Here is a 20,651-nt window from a genome sequence, read left to right as displayed (position 1 = left end):
AGAGACTCTTCTTGTCATGTGTGTGTGTGTGTGTGTGTGTGTGTGTGCGTGTGTTCCAGGTTTTGTCTTCCTCTCTCTCGTTTCTCACACACCTGCTCCTGTGAGCATCTTCACCACCTGTGCCTCGTTCATACCTAATTACCGATTGTATTTAACCTCGTGTCTCATTCCCACTCGTTGCCAGTTCGTTGTCCCTTGTCGTCACGTTCCAGCATTCCTTGTCACAGACTCACAGTAAGACTTTGACCCTGTTCCGATTATCGACCTTGCCTCTTTGCCTCATGTTCTTGGATACTGTTGCCCTTCTTGGATTGCCTGCCCGTGTACCGACCTATGCCCGTCTATTAAACCTCTCTTTTTGGAAACTGTCCATTTGTTTTGGAGTCTTGCATTTTTGGGTCCTAGCCTCTGTTCGTTCATGACACTTCTGTCACATAATACACCTGACACCTTCCTCCACCCGTTCCAACCTGCTTGGACCTGTTTCTTCACTTCCTGAACACACTCACCATTGCTCTGGATGGTTGACCCCAAGTATTTAAAGTCCTCCACCCTTATCTCTTCTCCCTGTAGCCTCACTCTTCCCCCACCACCCCTCTCATTCATGCACATATATTCTGTCTTACCTCTCCTATCCAGTGCATTCCTCCATCTTTCTAACTGTTCCTCCACCTGCTCCCTGCTTTCACTGCAGATCACAATGTCATCTGCAAACATCATGGTCCACGGGGATTCCAGTCTAACCTCATCTGTCAGCCTATCCATTACCACTGCAAACCGGAAGGGGCTCAGGGCTGATCCCTGATGCAGTCCCACCTTCACATTAAATTCGTCTGTCACACCTACAGCACACTTCACCACTGTTCTGCTGCCCTCGTACATGTCCTGTATTATTCTAACATACTTCTTTGCCACTCCAGAATTCCGCATGCAGTACCACAGTTTCTCTTTGGGTACTCTGTCATAGGCTTCCTCTAGACCTACAAAGACACAATATAGCTCCTTCTGACCTTCTTTATAATTTTCCATCAACATCCTCAAGGTAAATACTGCATCTGTGGTACTCTTTCTAGGCATGAAACCATACGGTTGCTTGCAAATGCTCACTTCTGTCCTGAGTCTAGCTTCCACTACTCGTTTCCATAACTTCATTGTGTGGCTCATCAACTTTATTCCTCTATAGTTCCCACAGCTCTGCACATCACCCTTGTTCTTAAAAACGGGCACCAGTACACTTTTCCTCCATTCCTCAGGCATCTTCTCACGCGCTAGAATTCTATTAAACAAGCTGGCACTACTGGCACCAGTCAACCTATTTCCATCCCTATCCTTAATCACCCTAACCTGCTGCACATCCTTCCCATCTCTAACCCTCTGTCTGGCCAACCTGTATAGATCCTTTTCTCCTTCTTTAGTGTCCAACCTGGCATACATGTCATCATATGCCTCTTGTTTGGCCTTTGCCACCTGTACCTTTGCCCTATGTTGCATCTCAATGTATTCCTTTCTCCAACTACCTTTCTTTTTGATGTAAATATTTTTTCAAAGGTCAACAACAAAACAACCCAAAAAAAAAAAAGAATGTGCTTCAATAAAAATCCAAACCTCAAACTATTAGTAGTTCCTGCCTAGGAGTTTATAAAGGGCATTAAACAAAATGTTAAAATCAATTATGTTATATTCTTTTTTACAGCCACGTTACTCCGCACACGACAAACAGGTCTGTCTTTTACTTTAGTGAACAAACAATCTGCCTCCCACCTGTCTTGGAAGTTAACTGTTTTCCATCTTTTGTTTGGTCATTTTTGGGAAGAGGAAGTGTAAATTTGGACTGGTTGCATAGTTGCTAACGACTGCAACAGAAAGGGAAGGGGCGCTTGCCAGTCTAGACTGATGGGCCAACACACTAGCAAACCATTCTGGGATTTGTAATATTAGTGGCGCATGTGCTTTATACTGGCAGACCAGCTCTAATGCACATTTAATATGGTCTTGCGGGCCAAATATAATTACATCGTGGACCAAATTTGGCCCCCGGGCCTGAGTTTGACATATATGAAATAAGGGCTAGGAAACACTGCAGTATGCCATAGAAATACTGGATATAAATTCGGAAAGAAACTGGTTTTCTAGCAAATCTGTTGGTGTGTACGCAATTATATGAATGACTGTAAGTGCAAAAATAAGTTAAACAAGTAATTAGCTGATAGTAAAACAAACTACGACGTGTGTCTTTTGATTTGCTATCCAAAAGGGTTCCTGGTTTTCTTTTACTGTAAGAGACTTGGCGACTTGTGTGTTTTGGGGTCTTTTCTTGTCAGGGCGTATGAGATGGAAAACGGCACACCGGGGATACTTGACGATGTTGAGATGCGGTGGGAGAACGTGGAGTGCAAACGCTATGAAGTTTGCCGCATCATCTCTCCGGCCAAGCTCACTCCTTATCTTCGCCAGTGTAAAGTATTGGATGAGCAAGATGAAGATGAGATTCTCAATTCTCTTCTGCTGGTCTCCAAAGCAAACCGCACAAGTATGTTGTCAGATAAGTGTGTGTTTTCCTTACAGTTAAGATAAACGGAATATCTTTTGGATGCTAATGACATCTGAACAACAATCTCCCATCAGGTCGCCTTCTTGACATCCTCCGCTCCAAGGGAGAGCGGGGATATGTGGTGTTTCTGGAGAGCTTGGAATTTTACTATCCGGAACTCTACAAACAGGTCACAGGGAAGAACCCCACACGTCGCTTCTCCACCATCGTAGGTGAGACACACGTCTGAAGGTTTGACTGAAGCCAACTAAAAACTTCACTTTCACTTTGGCACGAAAGCTAAGCAAATAATGTCACAGATTTGCAGTTGTTTATGTACAACGCCAATTCCAATGAAATTGGGACGCTGTGTTAAACATAAATAAAAACAGAATATCATGATTTGCAAATCATGTTCAACCTATATTTAATTGAATACACTACAAAGACAATATATTTAATGTTAAAACGGATAAATTTGATTGTTTTTAGCAAATAATCATTAACTTAGAATTTTATGGCTGCAACACGTTCCAAAAAAGCTGGGATAGGGTCATGTTTACCACTGTGTTACATCACCTTTTCTTTTAACAACATTCAATAAACGTTTGGGAACTGAGGACACTAATTGTTGAAGCTTTGTAGGTGGAATTCTTGCTTGATGTGCAGCTTCAACTGTTCAACAGTCCGGGGTCTGCGTTGTCGTATTTTACGCTTCATAATGCGCACACATTTTCAATGGGAGACAGGTCTGGACTGCAGGCAGGCCAGTCTAGTACCCGCACTCTTTTACTACGCAGCCACGCTGTTGTAACATGTGCAGAATGTGGTTTGGCATTGTCTCGCTGAAATAAGCAGGCTGCCATCCAAGATGGCAGCATATGTTTCTCCAAAACCTCTATGTACCTTTCAGCATTAATGGTGCCTTCACAGATGTGTAAGTTACCCATGCCATTGGCACTAACACAGCCCCATACCATCACAGATGCTGGCTTTTGATCTTTGCATCCATAACAGTCCGGATGGTTCTTTTCCTCTTTGGCCCGGAGGACATGACGTCCACAATTTCCAAAAACAATTTGAAATGTGGACTCGTCGGACCACAGAACACTTTTCCACTTTGCATCAGTCCATCTTAGATGAGCTCGGGCCCAGAGAAGCCGGTGGCGTTTCTGGGTGTTGTTGATAAATGGCTTTTGGTTTGCATAGTAGAGTTTCAATTTGCACTTACGGATGTAGCACCAAACTGTATTTACTGACATTGGTTTTCTGAAGTGTTCCTGAGCCCATGTGGTGATATCCTTTACACATTGATGTCGGTTTTTGTTCCCAGTTAGCCTGTTCCCCTGTGGGATGTTCCAAACACGTGTTTGATGAGCATTCCTCAACTTTCTCAGTCTTTTTTGCCACCTGTCCCAGGTTTTTTGGAACATGTTGCAGCCATAAAATTCCAAGTTAATGATTATATGCTAAAAACAATAAAGTTGATCAGCTTGAACATTAAATGTCTTGTCTGTGTAGTGTATTCAATTAAATATAGGTTTTACATGATTTGCAAATCATTGTATTCTGTTTTTATTTATGTTTAACACAACGTCCCAACTTCATTGGAATTGGGGTTGTAGGTCAGTGAACACATCTTCAAAGATGCAAAGGAAAAAAATATTCCCAGTCAGTTGCACATTGCATACAGTTCATAACAAAGCCTGATATAATTTTCCTTGCCTCCTTGCTGCAGTCGAGGAGGGTCACGAAGGTCTGACCCAGTTTTTAATGAACGAGGTGGTGAAGCTGCAACAGCAGTTTAAAGCGAAGACCCTGCAGCACGTGGAGCTCAGCAGGAAGAACTGCACTCTGGAGGATGAGCAGAAGAAACTACGGCTCGTAAACCAGGAACTTCAGACCTCGCAACAGAGTAAAAAAAAAAAAAAAAAAATCTAAATCTTATTCTCATTGAATATGTGCAAAGTCCCTCTTTCTCGTTTAGGTTTGATTAAAAGTTAATTTCATGTTAGTAATCCATTCACCATTTTGTATACCACTACGCGTGTATGCAGTGAGGGAGTGCTGATATGTCAGTTTACATCTACTTTGGTTTTGCATTCTAGTGAGCAACTCATTCACATTTAAACTACACAAGAATCTAAACAATACAAAACAACGACAACTGTATTTTGTCTGTCACGCTATTATTCAGGAGATGCTGAGCTTACAGTGTTTGTGGTTAGGGGGGATTTGAAAATGTGCAATCCTAAAAACACTAGTTCCTCCTTTATAGTGCCGTTTTCATTATTCCTCATTCTGTTGCTGTATCATTACACACATTGAGTGTGCACTATTATTGTAAATTAACTGGATTCATAGTCCACAGCGTTCAACCACTCCACATATCTTATATTTCTTAAAAAAATAAATAATAATAAAATAAAAATCACAATTTGAGATCTGAACTACTTACAACGCATGAGAAAACGAGAAGGTGGTATCCACAGGGGTAATCTGTAATTAGGAAGCCACTGTGTCAATACTCACTACTTGTGTGTGTGCGTCTGCAGGATACAACAAAATGAAAGAAGAAAGAAACATCTACAGTGATGAGCTGCTGAGAGTCAAGGATGAGAACTACAAACTGGCTATGAGATACGCCGCTCTGAGTGAGGAGAAGAACTTAGCAGTGATGAGGAGCAGAGACCTCCAGCTGGAGGTAATGTTGAAAAGTATTAATATTAAGTTAATATTAATATTAATATAATATTAAGTACATATACAAAGACGTACTATTATACAGAGAAACACAAATGGCACCATGAAAAAAAATCTCAAAAATCTGAGTTCAACTTCTTATAATAAGATATGGCATCATTGCCTCCCAATCAAGTTCCACATAGTTTTCAAACTTCGCCTAATGACCTAAGAATCCCTCCGTGCCTTGATCCCGGCAGACTGTATATCAACCCGTGCTCTTCATCCCCAACATCAAACTCTGGATGGTTGGTGACAGAGCCTTCAGTGATGTAGCCTTTCACCACTTTTTCTCCCTCACCTGTGGGATGTTACAAACAGGTGTTTGATGAGCATTTCTCAACTTTCTCAGTCTTTTTTGCCACCTGTCCCAGCTTTTTTGGAACGTGTTGCAGCCATAAAATTCTAAGTTGATGATTATTTGCTAAAAACAATCAAGTTTATCGATTTGAACATTAAATATCTTGTCTTTGTAGTGTATTCAATTAAATATAGGTTGAACATGATTTGCAAATCATTGTATTCTGTTTTTATTTATGTTTAACATAATGTCCCAACTTCATTGGAATTGGGGTTGTACAATCAGTGATGCTTATCTGAGATATTGGTTATTGTTAAGCATCCTAATATATAGCAAAGCTGTTTTATTATTATAATTGTTTCTATTATAATGCTCAGTTTTGATTGCCTTATTGTCATTTACCAATGTGTAACGCAGAGCTGTTTCTAATGTGTTGTCCTTCATGCGGCTCAATAAGATCACCAACCTGTTACATCTCATCAGATTGTTCAGGTGTACCTAACGTATTGTGCAGTGGAATTAATATCCAACAATTCCTTCCTTTCTGTTCAAACAGATTGATCAGTTTAAGCACCGGCTAAACAAGATGGAGGAAGAGTGTAAGATGGAGAGGAAGCAAAGTCTCAAACTGAAGAATGACATCGAGAATCGGCCCAAGAGGGAGGAGATCTTTGGGCTTGAGCGGGAGAACGAGACACTCAAGATCAAACTACAGGAGCTGCAGTCCATCATCCAGGTGTGGATGAACTTTCATTGAACTAACTTGTAACTAGCAATCAGGCAACATAAAATGTATTTGAAACAGTGACTCACTTTTAGTTAAAAAGGACAATTTCATTGTGCTTGCACACCACTATTCCATACAATCAGCAGCAAGTATTTCTTACAAGTTAGTTTGCGCCAAAAACTGAGTTTTACTTATAGAACAGTTAAAAAGGGGAACCTTTTTTTTGTTTTTGAATGACCAGCCTGGTCCCCTGTCTACATCGGACAAAGACATCCTTGACATTTTGGAGCATGACAGACAGGAAGCGCTTGAAGACCGACAGGACTTGGTCAATCGCCTCTACAACCTCCGTGAGGAAGTCAGACAAGCAGAGGAACTACGAGACAAGGTAGCAAACAGATACGGTAAAGGTGGTTTAAGGGTTAATGTGGGTATGAGTGGGAAACCGTTAATCACGTCGCCTCGTCTTTGTAGTACAATCTTGGAAACACATAGGCTTACACTACTTACAAAAAGTTTGGGATATTTGACTTTCAGGTGAAATTTCAGTATGAACTTAAAATGACGGTATTTGAATTATGAATCCGGTTCAATTAGAACCGTGTACAATCCTCTTTATGATGTCGTTCACATTTTTGACATCATGAGACCAAGACAACACCTGACAATGGATCAACATCTCGCCATTGCGAGGCTTCAAACAGGATGTTCTCAGATGCAAATGCATTGGTTGATTCATGGATTGAACACCTATTTTGAATTTTTCTTCAGCTCCTTGTTAGAGAACAGCAAATTGGGCAAAACGTACTAAAGCACTGAACACCTGGACATGGGCATTCAAGTTTAGAGATAGTCAAATTAAGTTCACACATAAACGTTATAGTGCTGCATTTTAGCTTTATTCTGAAATTGACCCCAAAAGCCAAATAGCTCTAACTTTTTGTGACTAGACTTGTGTATGTAATATCCAGAATCCATTTGCACATGCTTAGATTCTTCAGACCTTCTGTCAAATATCATCAGATCATGTTGTAATTTGGTGTTTATGTCTAGGTTTTAACTTTTTTCCCCTCCCTTGGATCAAGAAGAAATTCTGTTTTTTCAATCACACTTTAATCTCTTTCATTAACTCTCAGATCGTCGCTGATCACTGTGTTTGTGCATGCATGCGGGTGTGTTTGTAGTACCTGGAGGAGAAGGAGGACCTGGAGCTAAAGTGCTCCACGTTGCAGAAAGACTGTCAGATGTACCGTAACCGAATGGACACCATTAACATGCAGCTAAAGGAAGTGGAAAAAGAGAGGGACCAGGTAACTCAATACATGTTCTTACTCACGCACAAGTGCGCTTACAAAGCAAACACAGTTTTCTGTGACTTTGCATGTTAATTTTGTGCCGCAGGCCTTTCGGGCCAGAGACGATGCCCAGCACCAGTTCTCACAGAGTCTGATTGACAAAGACAAGTATCGCAAGCAGATTAGAGAATTGGAGGAGAAGAGCGATGAGCTCCATATTGAGATGGTGCGGAAAGAAGCCCGGCTGGTCACACTGGAGTCTCGCCTGCGACGGATCTCCAAGGACATTGCCTTGGATCAGGTTTGACATTTTAGCAGGGGGGTGTAAAGAAATCTATGTTTTAATTATGTAAAGAAACACACATTTACCAGTGTTCAGGACACTTACAAATTGACCAATGTTCAGGATTTTTTTTTTCTTCTTCTTTTCCTCAGAGCCTACCAAGGGACTTACCCCCAACCATCCTCTGTCTGCAGGAGCTTAAACCTGCTCAGGGTCAGTCGGAATGGTCCAGCGATGAGTCACCAGAGGAGAGGATTTTACCCGAGGAGTCCCGCCTCAGACGAAGACCCAATCTGAAAGCAGTGGTCAGCTAACGTCCACCACGCATATTGTTAAACAGCATCGTAGAATGTTGCAATCAAAATGAACTACAAACACACCACATCAATTTACGACAATATGACTTGCGTTCAAGGTGTTTGCATCATTGATAATCCAGAACTTTACAGTGTATTCAGCCTTGCATTTTCGCTAAAAGGGAAAGGAAAGAGTGTGCAAAAAAAACCATGTATTTCCCCAGACCTGCATATTTTGCAAACATGAATTTTATCCTGTTGAAACAATGTATTTTCTCAGTTTCAACATGTCCATGCACACGATGCATGGTCTGGCAAGATTGGTTATTTTTAAATTTGCCTCATTTTGTGTCCTCTCATTAAGTTGCTGCACTTAAACATTTACCTATTAGTTCAAAACATTTATGCTTGGTCTTTTTAGAACAGAGCGAAGTCTCCCAGCTGGGTACCCAAAGACCTTCCAGTTAACACAGAGGCTGCTCATCCTGCGGGTAACACACAAATAATGATATTGTTCAGAAAGTACATTTAATTGCCAATATAGGATAAACATGTCAAACACTTTCTACGTTGACAGCCAATGGTGTCGATCTTCTTGAAATTCAGCTGCCAAACATGCAAACCAACAACAACTCCCTCCCTCCTTCGCCCAGTTTACCCCCTGCATCCCCAACGTATTCCCACAGCTCGAGGCCCACCCTGACTTTGTCCTCCTCTTCGCTCCATCACTCCATGACAGAACACCCCAACAGGCCGAATATAGTGAGGATCACCCCAAAAGCGATGCGATTCGAGGCGGTATTATCTGTCACGTGAATTGTTTAATCAGCTCTTACAGTAATATTGTTTTGTCACTATCTCCAGCTGCGATACCGTAATGACAGCATCCAATCCATGCAGCCTGAGCCCCCCGAAAAAGCATCTCTGTACCGCAGAGAAAGGGAAAATGAAAATGACTTCCAGCCCCGCAGGTAATCAAGGCGTGGTGCCTTGTTACTGTATATACTTACTGTAATCAGGTCCACCTGCAAAACTCTGATTACATTCAAATTTCAACTAAAAATTTGACTAGTGTATGTTCATTATTGTAGTCTGCAGCAGTGTAGAATTGGACTGCACCATATTGAGATATTCGGAGAGCTGTTTCTCATATTTTGTAGCTGCATAATAGTAAGATTTTTTTAAACAGCTCTCAGTATTATTCGATATTATGGTAAATACAAGCACAATTGTAAATATACTGTAAAATGAATACCTCTGTGACCGTGTAAATCAGTATTATCTCTCTAAAAGCAGAATGTTTGTTACATTCCTCATACTGGACCTCGTTAAATGTTCTTGTATAGCTAAGACAGTGGAACTGTGTGTCTGTTTTCTAAGCAAAGGACAAAATAATCTTTTACACATCTTCAACTATAGTATTGTGTTTACCTATGTTAAATGTGAATGGCAAAAAATTGTCCTCCATCTGGTTTCCTTCAGCCTCTCGGACTTTGACAGTGACACTATGGAGTTGGAATTTGGTAATAAATAATGATTAAAAAAAAAAATAATTCCCACAATCAAAGCTGATGTTTTTAGATGCAAATCTCATTTGATTTCACCCCCCCCCCCAAAAATAAAAAGAAACATCTGTAGAGGATGACGTGGGGCATGGCCCACCTTCTGTCCACTCATCTTCGTCATCCCATCAATCAGAAGGCATGGACACTTACGATATGGAGCAAGTCAACAATATCTTCAGGAAACTTTCTCTGGAAAGGTACATAATACTCACAAGCACTTTGTTGCAAGTCATCAGACTTCCTTTCCTATTCATATTTTTGTGTGTGCGCAGGCCATTTCGTCCGTCTCTGTCTTCCTTGTCTAGTATCAACTCGACCCGGAAGCCTGTGCAGGAGTTCACATTACTAGGTGAAAACCTGCTAAAGGACACCACTCTTGTTGGCGGCAATGAATGTGGGATTTTCATCTCATCAGTGCAGCCGGGCTCTGTTGCTGACAAGACTGGCTTGCGAGAGGGTCACCGCCTCTTTTTGGTGAGATCGCAATTCAGGAAACCATCAATTCTACAAAAAAATTTAACATCATTTGGAGCAGTTAAGTATAAATATTTATCTAATAACGACAAAAATATTTTAAAAAACGTAAATAAAATACACCATATTCACCAGAAATGCTGATTATTAAATGTACTGTTTAAGTATGTCAAGATCGAACTTGTGGTGTATTGGTACATGCTGCTGCCGTCTTTTAATGCAGACTTCGCCAATTTGATTCCCGGTTAATGGACTAATTCCCAGCCACTGCCGGGCCCAAGTCTGGATGAAAATGGGTGGATTGTGTTAAGAAGGGCAGCCGGCGTAAAAACTGCGTAAAACAAATCCATTCATTTTCTGAGCCGCTTATCCTCACAAGGGTCGCGGGAGTGCTGGAGCCAATCCCAGCTATCATTGGGCAGGAGGCGGGGTACACCCTGAACTGGTTGCCAGCCAATCGCAGGGCACATAGAAACAAACAACCATTCACACTCACGGGCAATTTTGATTCTTCAATTAACCTACCATGCATGTTTTTGGGATGTGGGAGGAAACCAGAGTGCCCAGAGAAAACCCACACAGGCACGGGAAGAACATGCAAACTCCACAGAGAGGGGCTGGGGATTGAACCCCGGTCCTCAGAACTGTGAGGCAGACGCTCTAACGAGTCGTTCACCGTGCCGCGTTAAACAAATCATGCGAGGGAATCACTGTGGTGAGCCCTGACAAAGAAAAGCGGAAATTAACTCCATAAATGTGTGCAGCTTGCTTTGTTAGTCAAAGTTGGATGTAACAAGTTTTGATATGCTCAACCAAACAGAGGATGGAAAAATGCTGACATCATTGTTAAGGATAAATATGAAATCTGTTTGCTTAAAGAAACAGTCCCGCTGACAATATAGTTGAAGTTACGTTGACCAGCACTCTTGATTCTGAATTTTATTGGACAAAATAATCTAACATCCACATACACGTACTGGAAGCAGTGCAGCCAAGACAAATGCCACGGAATCAATGAAAGTAATACAGTTCTTCTAATAGCGTTTCTAGCAGAGAGGACCTTCCTTGCCCTGACAGTCCACCATTGTCACGTCACGTAAATATGTTTTTTGTCTCTTGTGATATGACTGATTTATCAGCTTGAAGGGCACGTACGTGGAGAGAACCAGAGGATTTCGTTGGAAACCAGCACCCAGGAGGAAGCCCACTGGGTGCTGCAGCACTGCTCTGGACCGATCAAGCTGCACTATCGAGCCAATTTTGATTGTAAATATGTCACTTTATAGGATTTAGCAGTTTTCATATTTGAATCTGATTACTGTATGTGCCCACCAGCTTACCGTCGTCTTCAGAGGGACCTCGCGGAAGGCACGCGGGTTTCTGGAGATTCCTTCCACATCCGGGTCAACCTCAACATCTCCAGCCAGTTAAACAGCTGCTCGCTGAGTGTGCAATGTGATGAGGTGGTCCATGTCCTGGACACAAAGCCCCAAGGCCAAAGTGAGTGGCTGTGTGCCCGCGTTGACCCCTACAGCGGCTGCGACCTGCAAGACTGTGGGACTCTGCCGAGCAATTCACGGTATGAGAAAGTCTATCAAGGAGTCAAAGCTAGGTTTTGCTTTTGATGCTAAGCCTACACTTACTGCAGATTTTTCAAACAATCGTGATGTCAAAGAAGTCAGTGAGCTCAGTGGCTTAATGTACTTTATACTGATCATGAAGCAAATGTGATGCAACACTCAGTGGTTGGAGGTAATAGGTTATCTGTACTTTACTTGAGTAAAGATACGCATGATGACACGATGTCAAAAGGCATACAGTAAATATAGAGAGGTCATGTCAACTACGGCTAAGATTTTCATTGACTGACTGATTGAGATCTGGGGTGCTTATAAGGCAGACAAATCATGGAGGAATGTGAACCCGGAACAGATTCCGTATCCATGACCGCTAATTTTACATTTTTTTCCCCGTCGGTTGACAGTGTTAGCAAAGCAAACACCCCCCCCCCCCCCCCCCCCCCCTCGCTCTATGGACACAATGCAATTAAATAAAAGCAAGAAACAATTTTTTTTGTGCAGGTTATCAAAACGGTTATTGTATGTAATTGACAGTACAAGTTTATTTAAACATTTTACCTTTGAGTTTTTACTTTTGCTGAAATAAAGGAGTTAAAGCAGTACTTCTAATTTGAAGTCTTTTTGTCTTTACAAATATCTGCATCTGTACTTCTACCAAAGTAGACTACAGAATGTTTTGCCACCTATGGTACCATTGGGTCGAGTTAAGCAATGAGTGCCTGCATTGACTCACCGGAGGTTTACAAAACTGCCTGCAGCACTTGTACATATTTTCACTTCTTATCTACACAATCTCTTGGCAGGATCTCAATAAAACTATTCATATGTATGTATGTGTGTGTGTGTGTGTGTGTGTGTGATCTATTATAAACCTAGGGCTCAGCAGCTCCTCCTAGTAAAGATACAGAAGTTGATGTGTCGAGGCGGGAGAGAAGAGAATGAAACTCCGTGTAACCTGAGGGTAAATATCTTCTCAGATGTATGAATTCTTCTCAAACTCTTTCTTTTACTCTTATAGAGAAGAAGAAATCAAAGTCCAATAATGACGTAAAATATGATGTAAATATACTGACAGCACTCAAATTAGTGGAATATGTTGTTTACATGTTATCCACCGGTCTAGAACAATTTGCAGGCAGAAGAAGGCAGCCCCTCTTCTGACCCCAAAACCAGCCCACGCATGTCGAGAGCAAGCATCTTCCTCACTCAGATCTTGCAGGTAACGAAGCATGAATACATCCTCCAGATGTACAAATAGCAACTGTCTGTGCAGTATAGTGGAGCGTCTACATGTAGGAACCGAGAGGCCCTGGTTTGAAATGACATATACGCTACTTACTATCCTGCATAAACATTTGTTACAACTGGATAATCAAGCAACTTAATTTCCTCTATTGTGTGTTATGATGTGAAAGGTGAGGTCATCAAATAACTTCATTATTAAAGATTGCTGTTTTTGTAGCTTGTCAGCAGGGTGGATACCAAATACAAGCGACTGAACAGCAATGAGCGTGTGAGGATCATAACCTCCAGTAGCACAATATTCCCCAGACAAGGTTTAGACACACTCAGAGCAGAAGGTCAGTACAAAGTGACGCAAAGGGAGACAAACTCCTCATGCATTTGGAAAAGATGCTAATCATCAAATGTAAAATGTCAAAGCTCTTATGTGACATTCTTGACATTCACAGGTTTGAAAATTTGAGCTGAATTTTGGAATTTAAGATTCAGCTGAAGCTTTCAGAGGAGTTAATTTTTGATTGTGATTTTGATTAATTGTGAGAGTCCCGCAGAGGTTAGACAGCTCATGAGAGGCTTGTACAAAATCCAGTGGCAAAGTGCTGTGAGCCTTGAACAAGGAGCCTGTTTGACATGAAACCTGAAGGTGTCATTTAATGATGCAGCACAATTAAACTCCCACATGTATAACGACTATTGTGTAAGGTTTTCAAATGTTCAAATGTTCAGGTTTATGGGAGGTTTTGCACTCCTGGGACCCGAGGCAATATAACTCCACCTACACAGATTTTTGAATTATTACAACCTCCTTTACTATTGTTAGGGAAGTGGTGAGTCATGTGAAACTTAAATCTTTTTCTGAATATTTGTATCAATACGTGGAAGCCATGGAGGCACAGTAGATGGGCACAATTCATTTAGGTCCAAATAGTTTGATGTAAAAGACCTGCTGCAAATCAGAAAGTGAGCAGGAAGAGAGTAAAGCTTTGAGAATCAAATAATACAAAATGTAGTTGTATATTTAGTTATACTACACTTTACGGACGGTATAAAGGGAATGGCGTGAGATGAAGTTAACCTGTGAATATTTCTGCATTCATGGGTAGAGAGTTGAGTATAGGATATATATTATTGGCTGATTGTCACTAAGCTGCTTTCACATGTGTTCATGCTCCTTTTTCTTAACAAGAAGCACCAGGCCAGAGTTACTTTATTAGATCACAGTTGGATTCTGCATTAGCATTGGAAAAGGTTTAGTGCTCAGCTCACGCTCAGCTGCCTTCAAATTTTGTTTCTGTTTCACTTTCTTTCCATTTAGACAAAATATTTAATTATAAAGAAAACTGTCAGAAAGTTTTGTTTTTTTCTTGCAACAGATATTTTGTTCGGGATTTCCCCCGTCATCATCATTAATAAAAATGATCAATTCATCAAGATTTTATTTTAATCATCAATCAAAGGAATTACAGTGGTCATCCCTAATATAAGCATAATATTTCTGAGAACACTTTTGAAGGAAAGAGTGTTCATTTAAATCAGTCTCTATAACTTGTCTTTTTATGTGTCGTCTTTGGTGCAAGCAGACGCCACTGATGCTGAGGGGGAGATGAGCAGGAGTTTAAACCTGATCCCGTACAGTCATGTCACCCCACAATGGACCGAGAGGAAGAGACCGGTCCTCTTCACACCCACTGGTTTAGCCAAAACACTTTCACAGAAATTAGTCAACATGGGGGCTTCCATGGACTTCAGTGTGTGCAAACCAGGTAGGAATATGCATGCTGTTGAGGTGGCGGTGTTCAGGGAGATTCATTAGGATTTCACACACTTCATCACTGCCAGTCCTCCGTGTTAACGTGGATATTTGAATTCAACAGCCGTCAATGGCAGTGAATGAGTTTTAACCACTTGACACATTTACATTAAAAAGTATTGCAAAACACAATGACTATAGTCAATCTAGTCTGTGTCGGTGCTGAGAAGTCAGTTGACTGATGTCAGAGCTTTTGCACAGATGTCTCAAGAGAGCAACATCAAAACTTTCTGTTCTTCTTGCATGTGTCAAATGTCTTGATTATACACCCAACACTTGCTCAACCATTCTCAGAAATTTCGCTTTTTATCCATTATCCTCTTCTTTTTTTTGTAGATATTTTATCCAAAGAGGAGTTTAATCAGAAACCGAGTGTGGAGTCCTTCGTTTACTACAAAGAAAAACGTGCCTCTTTTGAATTCATCACCAGAGAGAGCATAGAGGCCATCGCTGCAAAGGTTGCTTGCACAGCCATTCATGACTAGATTTACTTGCTTGTGCTTGAGCTTGTGTGATTTGATCACTATTTGTTCTGAAGCATGCTTAGGTGTTCCTTTCTCACTGTCACCAGGGCAAACACTGCCTACTGGAGGCTGATCTCAGCTGTGTCAAAAACCTTCTGAGGGTGGAAATTTATCCAATCATCGTCTTTGTCAAGATCTGTGAAAAAAATGTCAAGAAGCTGCGGTAGGCAAAATCACAGCACAAATAACTCTTTTACTGAAAACCCCAAACATTGAAAACACACATGATTATACACAACGCGCATGGATGCGTGACATTATTGAAACTGTGACAAACAGATTATGGTAACTTTTTTGGCAACATACTGCATTTTAGTCGTGGCACAGGGAGCAGTTCCCCACCAGAGAATAAAGCTTTTCTTTCTTCAATTCTTTACAATGCAGAGTAGTTAGTTTATTTTCATTCATTTCAGTACTCATATATAATAAAGTTTAATCAAACACAAAATAAGGCCAAACCCTGTCTAATTAGTATGTTAAAAATTATTGTTATTGTTTCTTGATCGTTCGTGATGTAATATTCTAAATTCTTGATATGGTGAATTTGGGGTTTTCATTTGCTCTAAGTAGAGGTGGGTAATGACATGCTACATTTACGACGTTACATTTACTTGATTAACCTTTTGAAAAATTGTATGTGTCAGAGTTGTGTCAATGATACTTTGCTTTTATACTTAAGTATTTTTACGAGGAAGGATCGCTACTCTCAAGTCTTACCGTGCCAAAACGTTTTTATTTTTCTGATGTGGCCAAATGCATTTGACAAAATGACATCCTAATATTAGACCTTTATTGTGTAGTAACCATGAGCCAGTGTAAGTGAATACATTCAGTATCACATCCTGTCCCAAATACAAAAAAACGGACTCAACAAAATATGTACAGCGTATTCAAACTAAAATAATCAAGAATGACAAAAACAAAAGATTAACAATTCAATTTAAAATTCTGCTCTGTTTAAGATCCAGCTGTTACACGGCCATCTTTAGACATCACTGTCGAGAAGCTAAAATATTTTTGCAAAGAGATGTTTCACACGTAAACATCCATCCATTTTCTGAGCCGCTTCTCCTCACTAGGGTCGCGGGCGTGCTGGAGCCTATCCCAGCTGTCATCGGGCAGGAGGCGGGGTACACCCTGAACTGGTTGCCAGCCAATCGCAGGGCACATACAAACAAACAACCATTCGCACTCACAGTTATGCCTACGGGCAATTTAGAGTCTCCAATTAATGCATGTTTTTGGGATGTGGGAGGAAACCGGAGTGCCCGGAGAAAACCCACACAGGCACGGGGAGAACATGCAAACTCCACACAGGCAGGGCCGGGGATTGAACCCGGGTCCTCAGAACTGTGAGGCTGACGCTCTAACCAGTCGTCCACCGTGCCACATGTAAACAAAGAAAGTTAATTGAAAGGTCCTGTAGTTTGGCTATTTAGACCTCCATAGAGTGACTCTCTAACATAGACTTAGTATAAAAGTGTCAATTTCATTTTTTTAAAAAAAACATTGGTTTTGTCATACAAGTGTCCAGAAATACTTCTGTTTAACACAGTTTTGCACAGGAAGTCATCGATTTACGAACGAGTTCCCTTCCTACGCTGGCGACGTAACACGAATTTCCGCGTGAGTCGGATTTCACTGTTTTTGTCGGAATTTACGGCGAAATACTTCTTTTACGAGTATTGTCCCATGTGATTGTGACAGCAAGCTCAGTGTGTGTGGGCGTGTGCGTCGATGTGTGAGTGAGAGGGGACTGCGAATGAGGAAGGAGTGCGCGGCGGTGCGAGTGTGTACAGTAGCAAGTGTAGTGACGGCGACCGGGGAAGAGTAGCGATTAGCGGAGTACCCGTTGATGTTGAATGTGCAGAGGAGCTAATAAAGCCATCAAATCAGTGCTTCGTGCCTTTATTATTGCCGCCACCCAGCTCAGCTGTGCAATGAGAGAAGGGAGTTAACCCCTGCGTCTCCCGACCACGGTCAGGTGACTGTAGCAGGAAAGGTTAACACTTCGTATAAAGAAACTAAAATACATCCATCCACCCATCCATTTTCTGAGCCGCTTCTCCTCACTAGGGTCGCGGGCCTGCTGGAGCCTATCCCAGCTATCATCGGGCAGGAGGCGGGGTACACCCTGAACTGGTTGCCAGCCAATCGTAGGGCACATATAAACAAACAACCATTTGCACTCACATTCACACCTACGGGCAATTTAGAGTCTTCAATCAACCAACCACGCATGTTTTTGGGATGTGGGAGGAAACCGGAGTGCCCGGAGAAAACCCACGCAGGCACGGGGAGAACATGCAAACTCCACACAGGCGAGGCTGGGATTTGAACCCCGGTCCTCAAAACTGTGAGGCAGATGTGCTAACCAGTCGTCCACCGCATAGTTTATATAAATATATATGCACTGCTTCAAGTCCATGTGGATGGTCGATTTATTTTTTTTATTTTTTTTGTCCAATCACATTTCAGCCTCTGCAGTATGTGCTGCTACGTCAATCTATCCTCCCAAGGCCTTCAGAACCAGTAGTGCTGGCCCATATAACAAACTACAATGAATACACAGCAAAAAGTCTACACCTTGTTTACATGCCAGCTTTTTGTGTTATAAAAAAAATAGATCAAGATAAATCATTTGAAAGGTTTTTCAAACATTCATGTGACCTGGAACATGTGCAACTCAAGTGGAGAAAAAGGAAATATTTTCGAGAGGGGAAATAATAATAAACAACTGTGATAATGTGTTTGCACATGTGTGTACTCTTAAGGCTGGAGATGTAATTGTGTGCAGAATTAACCAATCATATTCAAGCTCATGTTAAATGGGAGTCAGCATGCACCTGCAACCTTTTAAAGTGTCTCTGATTAACCCAAAATAAAGTTCAGATGTTCTGGTAGGCTTGTTTGCCTACTAGAACATCTGTAGGCTCATTTGTGTAGTAGGCTCATTTGTGCAGTCACATCTTACAGCATTAGCCATGGCCTGCAGAGAGCTTCCACGCTATCAGTGGGATCGTCACTGTTCAAAAGTATAAGTTAGAAGGGTACAAAAGGGTTTTCCTAGGGTGGGAAGATGGAAGCCTTATATTATAAATAAAAACATAGAAGCCTGACTACATTTGGCAAAAAAACTACTTGAAGTGTCCTTAACGCATGTTGGAAAATGTGTCACAGGCCGATGAAACCAAGGTCGAACTTTTTAGCCAAAATTCCACAGAACGCCGACAGTGAAGCATGGTGGCGGCAAGATCATGCTTTGGGACTGTTTTTCTTCTGCTGAAACTGGGGCCTCAGACAAGGTGGAGGGAATTATGAACAATTCCAAATACCAGTCAGTGTTAGCACAAAACCTTCAAGCTTCTTCTGGAAGGAAAAAAAAATGCCATGAGATGCTTGCTGGAACAGCTGAACTTTATTTGGGGTTAATCATCGGAAATTTAATTGATGGAAGTTGTGTGCTGACTCCCATTTATACTTACTTTGAATGTGATAATTGTTAATGAAAGTTAATTCTGAACACAGCCACATTCACAGTTGTAAAAGGGTGGCCACACTTGTGCAACCACATTATCTCACTTGTTCATTTGTACTTGCCCTCGAAAATATTTTTCTTCAACTGAGTTGTAAAGGTTAGATCACATTAATGGTGGAAGAAGTTTTGAAATAATTTATCTTGATCCCACTTAATTTTTTTTATATCACAAAAACTGTTTGATCAGGAGTGTGTAGACTTTTTAAATCCACTGTATTCGCAATTGGAGTGTTTCTTTACACAATCAGATTTCAAATTCGCCCTGCATCTTGATGACATCAACATTTTTTATGTCTTGTCATAGGTTGGTCAGACCAAAACTTGTTCCAGCCAACTTCAACTAGCAAAACATGTCTTTAGCGATCCGCACAAAATGAATACATTTAATGATCAGCATCTCTGGTCAGTATGATTGATGCATTTTATTCAAATGCTTTGCTTTTGTCATGTCATTAGATAAATATTGCTTTTGAACTGCTCCAGATAATTTGTGTGGCCCAGCTGCGTACTGTTATATTGCCTTTTTTATAGCATTGATGGTTTCTATTATTGCGACGTGATAGTGGCGGTATTACGAGGTGGATTAGGTTCGCTAAATCCCAGCTGTTGGCCTGGGTACCAAATGCACGCATACTGTATGTAGATACAGTATGTCGATAACTTCTATTCTCTCTCCCTGGTGTAGGGACATGGACTGTTTCTCGCACATCATCCTAAAATTCCTGCCTTGTGCGTCTGTAGATTAGTCCAATTCAGGTCCACTGTTGTGTATGCATGAGCATGCACAATAAAAAAGTATTAGTATTGAATATATCATCTGATTGTGATGAGTAAGCTACAATGTCGATACAACCAGGCACGCACACCTTTATTGCAGGTTCTCATCCGTCAGAGTACGTGACTGATGACTCATGACTTTACAACACTTACCACAACAGAGTCGTTTCCTTCCTGTTTCCTGTCCACACAGGAAGTTGCCGCTGCGCCTGGAGTCGGAGGAGGAGTTTCTGAGGTCATGCAGGGCAAAAGAGAAGGAGCTGGAGGGTGTTCCCTGCCTCTACACCAGCCTGGAGCCGGACGCCTGGCCAGGGACAGACGATCTCATCAGGGTCGTCAAAGAGCGAATCTTTGAGGAGCAGAAGAAGACTGTGTGGGTGGAGCAGGATCTGTTGTAATCACCACTAGCCTTTCTCACTATGAGCTGTACATGAAAATAAACGTGTGGCCGAACCACAAAACTAAAAACAGTGTTTACATTATACCTGTATTTAATGCTCAAACAATAAATACATTGTCTTTTGTAAAGCTGTGTCTTTTTGCATTTTATTTTTTTGAATAAATTAAATAGTACCTGTGAAGATTACAACCATTTGCTGCAACTATGGCTATACTGCATTCTAGTGGCCAATATGATAAGTACAACATCAAAATATCATCGACCTGGGTTCTGCAGTAAAGCCCCGCCTCGTCGCGGTTCGACATATTTATATCTATCCATCCATCCATTTTTCATACCACTTATCCTCACTTTGGTCGCGGGTGTGCTGGAGTCTATTCCAGATATGGCGGTGAGAGGCGAGGTACACCCTGAACTGGACGCCAGCCAATTGCAAAGCACATATAAACAAACAACCCTTCGCACTCCTATTCACAACTATGGCCGATTTAGAGATGACAATTAACCTACCGTGCATGTGTTTGGAATGTGTCCGGAGAAAACCCATGAAGCAATAGGGAGCACATG

The 20,651-nt window shown here is 41.4% G+C and overlaps 1 protein-coding gene across 2 annotated transcripts in view; it reads left to right on the top strand.

The window, feature by feature from the left end:
* card11 (caspase recruitment domain family, member 11) overlaps window positions 1-20,212 on the top strand; it is a 29,949-nt gene extending 9,737 nt beyond the window's left edge. The window contains exons 2-25 of one of the 2 annotated variants that reach the window (XM_061699825.1): window positions 2,322-2,530; window positions 2,626-2,763; window positions 4,269-4,445; window positions 5,086-5,234; window positions 6,130-6,309; window positions 6,542-6,688; window positions 7,485-7,610; window positions 7,702-7,896; window positions 8,031-8,183; window positions 8,596-8,665; window positions 8,752-8,936; window positions 9,039-9,145; window positions 9,657-9,697; window positions 9,801-9,936; window positions 10,012-10,213; window positions 11,353-11,479; window positions 11,549-11,792; window positions 12,670-12,754; window positions 12,917-13,012; window positions 13,256-13,373; window positions 14,616-14,798; window positions 15,182-15,303; window positions 15,417-15,532; window positions 19,878-20,212. In XM_061699825.1, the coding sequence (XP_061555809.1) occupies window positions 2,332-2,530; window positions 2,626-2,763; window positions 4,269-4,445; window positions 5,086-5,234; window positions 6,130-6,309; window positions 6,542-6,688; window positions 7,485-7,610; window positions 7,702-7,896; window positions 8,031-8,183; window positions 8,596-8,665; window positions 8,752-8,936; window positions 9,039-9,145; window positions 9,657-9,697; window positions 9,801-9,936; window positions 10,012-10,213; window positions 11,353-11,479; window positions 11,549-11,792; window positions 12,670-12,754; window positions 12,917-13,012; window positions 13,256-13,373; window positions 14,616-14,798; window positions 15,182-15,303; window positions 15,417-15,532; window positions 19,878-20,082 (3,501 nt within the window). In that variant the 5' untranslated portion in view covers window positions 2,322-2,331 and the 3' untranslated portion in view covers window positions 20,083-20,212. The remainder of the gene's footprint in view (window positions 1-2,321; window positions 2,531-2,625; window positions 2,764-4,268; window positions 4,446-5,085; window positions 5,235-6,129; window positions 6,310-6,541; window positions 6,689-7,484; window positions 7,611-7,701; window positions 7,897-8,030; window positions 8,184-8,595; window positions 8,666-8,751; window positions 8,937-9,038; window positions 9,146-9,656; window positions 9,698-9,800; window positions 9,937-10,011; window positions 10,214-11,352; window positions 11,480-11,548; window positions 11,793-12,669; window positions 12,755-12,916; window positions 13,013-13,255; window positions 13,374-14,615; window positions 14,799-15,181; window positions 15,304-15,416; window positions 15,533-19,877) is intronic. The other variant, XM_061699826.1, reaches the window with a different exon arrangement.
* Window positions 20,213-20,651: the final 439 nt, after the last annotated feature.

Source organism: Phycodurus eques, chromosome 16 (genome assembly GCF_024500275.1).
Source record: "Phycodurus eques isolate BA_2022a chromosome 16, UOR_Pequ_1.1, whole genome shotgun sequence".
NCBI classification, from domain to species: domain Eukaryota; kingdom Metazoa; phylum Chordata; class Actinopteri; order Syngnathiformes; family Syngnathidae; genus Phycodurus; species Phycodurus eques.
This window is presented reverse-complemented; position numbering and strand designations above follow the sequence as displayed.